Raw genomic sequence first — 9,511 nt, 5'->3', positions numbered from 1 at the left:
TTTTTCCACAAGCTAACCCTTTATTAAGATGCGAAAATCTTCCATTTGTATACAAACTAGGATTACAAAGTTTGTTACTGCACAATATTCCAAGAAGTAAGCTAATGTACAACTATATGTTAAAGAGTAAAACTACTAACCTAGAGGAGTTAAAAATGGAATTGGAAAAAGACTTGGAAATCACTGTTCCTCGATTATCTGTTCAGCAGCTGCACCCATCGTCTCAACTCCTCCAACTCCCAGCAAAGCCAGGGCAAGCGTCTCCTCGTCCCACTGCCTCAATCCTTTACTCAGTCTCTCTAGAACATCTGCATCCACCTCCAGCACCCAAGAAGGTGTGCAACCTACCATTAGGCTCACAAAACCTGACACATACGATCGCCAAGTTGCCCAATCACAACCAAGTGATATCTTTCCATCAAGTGCACTTGCTAGAAACTCCATGTGTGAACCAAGGACTTTAGGACGCCGCTTTGATGCAGATGATGACAAGTCAACTCCCCAAGCAAAAGCTCCACAAAGTACAGCAAAATAAGCAAGCGCATATCCCCGAAGCATGGCAACCATCCCTTGAGGTCCTTCTTCCTGGTCAGACCTGTGAACAGCAATAAACCAAGAAGGCAAAGTTTCTTTGAACAATGACTGAACTAAACCTACTCCACCAGATAACCATACTAAAGAAGCTCCAAGTGAAGCAGCAAGTTTCACCCGAGTCATCGCAGCCGTCAGAGAAACCTGTCCACATCTCAATCCATTTTTTGGTCTCTTCAATTTCTCTATTTTTTCTCTTGGAAGTCCATTGCAAGCTATTTCTCTCACTGAATGCATTATGAGAGAGATAATTTCTTCTGTAATGAACACAATTTCTCTAATGGATCGGTAAACACGTAGATAAAGAATTCCAGGAGCAACAGGAGAAATCCCACCGCGAAAATGAGAACCAAATCCATGGCCAAGAAGTGCTCCAACACCACCATTGCTTGAGATAGCTGTGGTGCCAAGACCAAGGGTGGCAGCGAAGCAGCTTTTAAGAAGCTGAAACACTGCATCACTGTTGTGGAGGAAAACAGTACGAGATGCAGAGAACACAAGGAAGTCAAACCAGCGTTTAGCCTTTTGGGTCCACAGAGAAGCCACTATTGGCATGCACGGCCAAGGGCAACCAGCTGCGAGTGACTCCAATGCTGGACCAGCCAGATTGAGAAATCGTTCCGAGGCTTTGTCAATTTTATAGGTTATGGTGAGACTCACAAAAGCAGCCAGAGGCAAGGGAAGTGTAGCTGGGGAGCTCCCTCCTGCAAAAATGATGTCTTTTTTTAAAATATCAAAGAAAACCTTTGTAGTTTAATTGACAATAATCATTTCTATACCAACATGACCATATAAACTAGGAATTTGATACTTCTATATCTGGATCTGTTTTTTCTTTTTTTTTTTTGGTGAAAACATATAAATCTGGATATTACTATGAATTATCTGTATATGCCAGATATGCTGTGATGGATAATTCTCAATTGCCTACCCTTCTTTTCATTTTCTTGATGTGAAAACTCCTCAAAATAATCATAAGTTTATAACTTTACAAGCATACAGAAAAGAGATGGCAGGAAAATGATACCTGCTGCAAGGCTTGGGATATCAACACCAGTAGCAGCCAAGATTTTCTTGATCTTTTCCTCAACATTGGACAAGTTTGCAGCAGGACTTGGCCAATCTGTACCATTCATATATACTGGCTTCCAAACACCTCGACTTACTTCAGCTGAGAAGTAGCTCACAATGGTTGCCAAAGATGCAGGAAGAAAGTCAGCTAAATCTTTAAGCCCTGCAAGTTCAAAAAAGCAGAATTGATAAGAGCTGTAATGAACAGCAGCTCATTTTCACTGAAAGGTTGGATTTATATCAACTGAAGGTAATAAGGCTAATTCATGACTAATCGACACGTCACAATAAAAAAACAATAGGGAAGCATTGCCAGCAGCCATCAGGTTCTCAGGCATAACTTTTCAGAATATCAGCTCTACAAATTGTTAGTTTGTCCAAATGAGCCTCTCAACAAAGATGAATCAGAGGGACAAACCAGACTGACCTGTAGCCAATTCACGTGGCGATAGCCTTCCATGGGCACAGGCTGTCAATGCTGCATCAACCACAAAAGGAACAGCCTCCAATATGTCCCAGGCAGGCAATTTAGGCCTCAGAGAAGAATCCTCATTTCCAGATCCAGAGGAGCAACTACTTCCAGAAGTAATAGTAGTTAAAGACTGGCTTCCTCTATTAATCTTTCTGAACATCATGTTAAGAAGCACATTGACAGTCTGATGAACAGGGCTTCCATGAACAAGACCGGAGAGGGTGGATGCTATACATTTTTGATGCTGCCGATACCAGACTTTCAATTTTGGAAATGAGTCCACAAATATTGGTTGCGGAGATGATGAAGTTGCAACCGCAGAGAGTCTCCTTTTGTTTCGATCCTTGTGGACGTTTCCGGAAGAGACTAAGTAGGAGTTTCGTACTGATAAGAGGTATTCAGGAGTTAGCTGGGATCCAACTGTAGGTACATCTCCAACTCCATGTTCAAGAGGAGGATGATTAAATCTCCATAGCTTCAAAAGAAGTGCAAATGCATTTGAAAACACAGCGTGGGCAGATATTTCTTCCCCTGAGGGCAAAGTCCATGAGACATCTGGCACACATGTCCCAAAAACCTCACAAATTGGCATCAATGAACATGCAAGTTGTGGGACCTGGAAAGAAAAGTACACAGTGAAAACAAAAAATAAGCAGAAGAAGTCATTGTCCTAAATAATTTCTAACCTTCCCCTTGCAATAAAATAATTTCTACCCAAAGTGCTGAAGATATTCGGATTAGTAAAAAGGAACCATACCAAGCCATGTAGTGAGAAGATCTGAACACAATCAACAGATGCTAGTCCAACGACAAGTACATTGAGGATTGGAGCATAGCTTATCAAATGGCTGTCGACCCCAGAATAATCATCAGGAACTGGAGGAGACAATAATCTAGTAATAAACTGAACGGTATGTTCCTGCAAAAAAATTAGATGTTAACATTTTTATAATGGTTAATTGTTCAACTTTTATCTCCAAACAAAAACACCACTGCAAAACAGTTTTTGAGCACCAGAAAGCATTGCCTTGTATATTAGAGCAACTGGATTCAAAATTATGCCCTCTGTTGAAAATATCTGACACATTACCTGTATATTCCAACCCCGAAGAAGGGACGCCCCACAAAGAATTGTAGCAGCAGATATCTTCTCGTCATCTGACCCTTTGGCAGCAAGCTCATAAACTTTCTCGAGCTCTGCTAAACTTCCATCAAATCCATGAGCTTAAAATTCAGTTGCTTTACCCTTGGTTAGTTTACAAAAAAGAGCATCTGATATACCTGACTTCAGGAAAGAAAAAGAAGTAACTGAAGACCAGGCCAAAATCAAAGAAATCAGATGATAACTAAAATTTACTCACATTGGACGATACTCTTGGGTTTATATGTTGCAGCTAGTGATATATATTTAAGGCACTGGAACATTAACAACCAAAAGAATAATCAATTCTGTGACATGCTGTTTTATAGTAGGTTTTTACTAATTGATTTCCAAAATTGAATGAACTGGATGAAAATTAATTGGGGCACTGAGCATGTTGTTTTCAAGCTTTGAATTTGGAGTTCACCAATTCAGGACCCTGCTAAAATCTTTTATCATGTTGGAATGGTGAAACAATACTACCCACCTAATCATTTCTAAGCTTTGCAACAAATAATCATGCTCCAGAATCTGATTGAAGGGCAAAAAAAATGGTTACATGAAGTTGCCACTTAAAACTAAATCTTAAAGGACAAAGCAAAGTTAATGAGAATTTTCTACAACCATAAAAAGGGAACGGGCACATTAGAACAAAACCATAACGCTTAACCAACCAAAACATTGTGTAGATGAATTAATTACATAAGTACCTTGAAGCAGGACTCGAAACCAGGGCACTGATCATTGCTGGGGCAAGTAGGGCCCCCTTCATGAATGACGACCAACCAGGCACCTGAGATGCCACACTATGAGGTATTTGGCTGATGGATCCATTCACATACCCTGGCCAGAAATATGATGATGTGTCCAATAGGTTTCTGGCAATACAAGCTTCAACGATCAAATGGCGCATGTTTCCAGCTGAAAGAATTAGAATACAGCAATATTAAGAAACCTCAGATTATGTTGAAAATATTGGCATAGTGTATCATCAGCTATAGGTTCACTTGGAGTGAGTGTTAGGTACAAGTATCGGAAGAAAATGTTCCCCAACATCAAAACATAAAATGGAGATAAGAACACAAATGGAAACCACAAATTTCACAAGAATACCATAAACAATATAATTCAAATGCTCCAACTCAAAGTCCAGACTTAATTTGTCATGCAAGCTAGGAGATGTGCTCATATTAAGGTTCAAAAGTATAGTTCTTGCTTATTATCCTTGACCTTTGTCCACACAAATTTTTTCTGCATTGCAATGCATAGAAAAGGCTCGCTGATTGGCTTCTCATCATGCATGCACTCTAATGAATGTACATGCACTTGCAGGTATATTGCACCTTACTATCTCTTCATTTGTAGATATTTGTTCCATTTTCATCTAAGGAATTATAATACCATTCTTCAGGAGAGATCTGCATAATCTAAGGTTTTCATGGATAAATGGAATATATTTGAACCAAAGAAACCATTAGAATCTGCTGCTATATTTTTCATGCTAATTTTCCATTAAGCATTTGTTGCTAAGCAGCAGTTTTACACAATACCAAAAGTTCTATTCCATTTTTTTTTTCCCCTTTTGCTCAGGTAACAGATAGAATAACCAGTAGAAGCTACCAACCCACCGTATTGCTGCTTTGGACATCAACATCCAAATACCCAGTACATAAAAGATAACTTCACAGAGCACACAAGAAGATTCAAAAAGTATAAAATCACATTGGAGAAAACAAAACCCATCACATCCCTCAAAATAAAAGAACCATCACAATGAATAAGGACTGGAAGTAACTTACAACAATTGATTGGCATGTCATTCATGTTGATACACTCAAAGTATGCACTCCCAACATTGATTCCAGAAACGAACAACATGGCTTTTGCAGCAGCTTGATTGGCTGCTGAAACAACAGATTGGGGTGGACTCAGCAAGCCTTGGTAATCACCCAGTAACTGTAAGCTGGAGACCAAATCATTGCGGCGCTTTCCAGGAACCCTTTTTTCCTTCCATTGGTTTGTGGAACTCCATTCTGATTCATCAATGGGCACATTTTCTTCTTCCTCAATAATATCAGCAACCACAAGGGGTATGATGGATAGTAATATTGATAAGCGAGTGTCCAGGTGAGGGATAGGGCCTTCAATGGGATCCCTTTCCTGAAAATTTACAAAAATTATTTATAAGCTACAGAAAAAGATTCTTTTATTGAAGAAAGCCTAGGAAATAACATTCATTTGTTCCACATAACAAAAATGAAGTCTCTAGAATAAAGCAAGCCTGGTGCAACAATAAGTTCACTAAATTTTGAAATAGAGGTCCTCTTTCAATAACACTCCCTCTCTCCCCTCTCTCTTAAAACTTTCTAGACCAAAAAACATACAAAGACTTAAAGGACTTCCAACTTGAATGCTCTAATAAGTAATCAATGTGAGTTCCTAATTAATTTTCTTTTTTATATACTAAAATGTGGGTGTGTGTTTTGTGTGTAATCCTTTCCTTTTACAGTACTTGATGGGGAGAGTTTTTAAGATAGACTATAACAAATTCTAACCCTTTGAACAAGACGGAGAGCTGCAATCCAAAGACCTAAGAAGGTTTCATGCCATGCGGTGCTGTTTATTGCTTGAAGGGTTTTAGTTAAACCTGCAGAACATGAATACTTATTTGGTAAGTTCTGAAATTATATTACATTATAATTAAAAGAATACTTTGAGGACCAAGGGAAACTTGGCCTTACCAGTTATGATTTCAATGGCACTTGTTGCATTAACCTGATACCCATCCATGGCATCTTCTAACGCTAGATCAAGAGGAAGCCAAAGAGCAGAACGAGTAGCTCCATGACAAACACCCGCAGAAGACACTAAAGATCCTAAAGCCATAACTGCATGAAGCTTTTGCAGTGACCCTTTTTTTGATTCTTGAGTCAATACTAATCCTGAAGTTAACTGCAGAAGATCCTCAGCTGTTAAAGTTTTCAAATTTCTTAATGCTGATGAATTTGCTCCAAGAAGCTGTAATCGCTGGACAAACCTTACCCAATGCGTGGGCCTAACAAAACAGAACTAAGGTCAAGGAAAAACCTTGCTATCCAATCTCTGGCAAAACCAAACATGAAAAAGCAGATACATCCAGTATGCTTTAGCAGACAATTAAAGTTGAATGACATCCCTCAAGGAAGAAAAAAAAAAAAGAGAAAAGGTTGAATAACAAATTTTTAGAAGCAAGTACTACAGGGTAAAAGTATGCATACAAGTTCTGTTGTGCCAAGTAAAGGATCCTTGAAGTCAGCTTATTTTTCAGAAATAGACCAATTATCTCGATAGCCATTTCTGTATTTAGATTTTGCAATTTCTCAAGATGCTCAGCCCTCTTCTCATCATAATTTTCATGGACATCAATTTCCATTTCTTGAAGTTTTGTTGCCCATCCAGAATTCTTCTCCGGGGTAAGTTCCAGCAATCCTTCATCATCTAATGATGCATCTAGCAACTGCCAAACAATTGAATAGATAAACTCAACCATGAGGATCCCAGGATTACTAGATTGGAGACCAAAATTCTGGGATAAATGGAGAGTAGCATCTATCGATTTCATGACCCTGCATAAACCAGAGAGAGAGAAAAAAATAGGAATGTAAACTAATCCTTATTAAAAAAATAAAAAGTAAACAAAGAAACGGTCCCCATGATCTTATTTAGACCCAGACAGTACAGTGTGCAAAAGAATAATATGAACCAATTGAAACAATTTTATTCATACGTGAATTCTAGAAAGCAGTGACTTTTCAATTGAACATGTTGCAAGAAAACAGTCCAGAGCAAGCAAAGCATAAACTAAATTGCAGTTACCTATAGCAATAGGAAGGTTAGAACTCACTTTGCGTAATTTGGAGTATTAATTTGAGCCTTCAGTGAAAATGCATATCTCTTAAGCAGTTCCATAAAAAGCCTATATGCGACTGGTTGGGAACGTCGACACGGAATAACCCTGTGGAAACAAATAATATCAGGAATGCCAGAAATGAGGTTGCAGACTAGAAATATTCCTGAGCTGCGAATACAATCCTGGAATCGCATAAACAACTCAGTAGTCAAATGGGATCTAAGCGATTCCAAAATCAAACCTGCAATTACTACATGAACAGTGAAATTCTTAAAGAAAGATTGGAAAATTTTTGTGTTAGAATCAAATCAAAATGAGGAATAACATGTCAAGTGGTATATAGATGAAACAAAATTGCCATATACCACGGATTACTGTGCAAGAAACTAACACCACGATTTAGCATAGGGAATGCAGGATAACAATTAACAAATCAAAATCTTTCACTTTTATGAGCTCCATAACAGAACCAAACCCAGAGAAAAGGGGGGGGGGGGGGGGGGAAGAAGAAGAAGAATCACAGATTTTAAGAGTCCACAGGACTAAGCTTAATGAGTTGCTTGACTAAGTCCGATTGAATTCTGCTGAACATACATTGACAAAAACTACATCTTTCAGTTTTCAATTCCAACTTTTTCCCTTTTTTTTTTTTCCTCCTCTTGTTGTGACTTGTGAGCACAAAGAAAAAGAGAATTGACAAGACGAGCCAATGTCAAACTGTAAATAAGTTTAAAAGCAGGAAAACAATGCAATCGTCATTGGAGAAAGCTACATGACCCAGTACTGATATGTATTTGACAACCTACACAAAACACACTCTTTTTTCCATTTTTAGAAAGGTAAAGGTGAATAACTGAACTTTGACTGTAAGCTGCTCATTAGAGCTTAAAACAACAATCTGGATTAGCTAAAAGTTTCACTTTTCAGATGCAAGGCCAGCTAAACAGTATTAATAATCATGAAAAATCCAGAAACACAGACCTATCAAAGAACAAAAGCTAAGGCAACAGAGGAAAAACGCCAAAGAAAAAAAAAAACCTTTCAGAAAGCAGAGCAAGAACCATTAAAGGCGGAACAATCTTAAACACCAAAGCCTTCTCCAGAAACTTCCAGAGAATGGACACATTGTTATCCCAACAAATGTAAGACACCAACACATCTGCGAACTCCGGAGAGGGTAAAATGACTCCATAAGAGCTTAAATTTGATGATATCTGCAGAGCCCAGAGCAGAGGATCACTGCCCTTCTGTTGGGCCACCTTGGTTATCTCTATAACACAATCCCAGACCCCGCTTTCAAAAGAAACAGCCATTTCTGGGCGATATATCAAACGTTTTGCTTCAGTTGAGACAGAAATTGAAGGTGATATGGAACAGAGTGGGTGGCCTAGAAATGGGTGGGTGGTGTATGAAGTTCAGGTATAAAATGGGAGAAGCAGAGAGAGAGAGGGGTAGTAATGAGAATATAATATAAAATATGGAGCAGACAGGTAAAAAATTGTCATTTCAATAGTGCAAAGAGACATGACCCACAGAGGAATCTCAGATCCATATTGGATCTAACTGCTTTTCACGTTTCAGTTGAAAATAGTGGGAGCGCCGGCGAAGTGGTCATTACACTAGTTGGTCTTAATTGCAATTTCAAGATAATTATTTATGTTTTTTAATGTATACAAAATATTATATTTAAATGCATATCTTAATATTTTAATTTTCTTTCCATGTGACCATCTTTTTTTAATAGATAGTTAGTTTATTTCAATTAAGTAATATTAAAATGCATTAACTTAATTAAAATTAAATAAATAATGACATACTGAGCACAAATGATTTATAAATTTTGCAATGAAAGGCTTGAATCCAGAACTTGGCACTAAAAAAATGAAGACCTAATTGAGGAAGATATAGGAGTTGTGGAGATATATTTAAAAAAATTGAAAACTGAAGTAGTTTTGGTGGACAGGGAAAATGGAAAGCAAAGGGAGAGTTAGTGGGTAGGGGTTGGTGAAGATGATGACTGGGGGGATGATATGATCACATCATTAGGGTTGGTTGGACAAGCTCATGATGCTGCTATCTCTATTTTTTTTGCTTTATGTAATGGAAAGATTAGGCCTCTCCTTCCCTTTTCTGATTGGGGGCCATGTTTTGGCAGCAAAGTACAAGTGGACTCTGCTTTATCCTTTTGCTTATTTATAATTCTCTCTATTTTATTATTTGAAAAATATAATAAAAAATTTTCAATCAAAATGCAACTAATATATTATACTTATGCATGATGCCTGAAGGTAGGTAAGCACTAGTGAATTAAACCAGTTAGGGATACTGGCCCAGTTGAAAAGGATTC

At 38.0% G+C, this 9,511-nt stretch overlaps 1 protein-coding gene across 1 annotated transcript; it reads right to left on the bottom strand.

Annotated features, from left to right (window-relative positions):
• On the bottom strand, positions 1-8,669 carry LOC110602314 (mediator of RNA polymerase II transcription subunit 33A). Its single transcript, XM_021739802.2, has 12 exons — positions 8,203-8,669; positions 7,159-7,269; positions 6,533-6,880; positions 6,017-6,330; positions 5,831-5,922; positions 5,075-5,435; positions 3,986-4,196; positions 3,225-3,339; positions 2,892-3,053; positions 2,090-2,750; positions 1,619-1,825; positions 1-1,295 (listed from the first exon to the last, which is right to left on the bottom strand). The coding sequence occupies exons 1-12, from the start codon at positions 8,475-8,477 to the stop codon at positions 181-183; spliced, it is 3,972 nt and encodes a 1,323-aa protein (XP_021595494.1). The 5' UTR covers positions 8,478-8,669; the 3' UTR covers positions 1-180.
• Between the last annotated feature and the right edge of the window lie 842 nt (positions 8,670-9,511).

This window comes from Manihot esculenta, chromosome 15 (genome assembly GCF_001659605.2).
Source record: "Manihot esculenta cultivar AM560-2 chromosome 15, M.esculenta_v8, whole genome shotgun sequence".
NCBI classification, from domain to species: Eukaryota; Viridiplantae; Streptophyta; class Magnoliopsida; order Malpighiales; family Euphorbiaceae; genus Manihot; species Manihot esculenta.
Note: the sequence above shows the minus strand (reverse complement) of the source record. Positions and strands in the feature narration are given on the sequence as shown.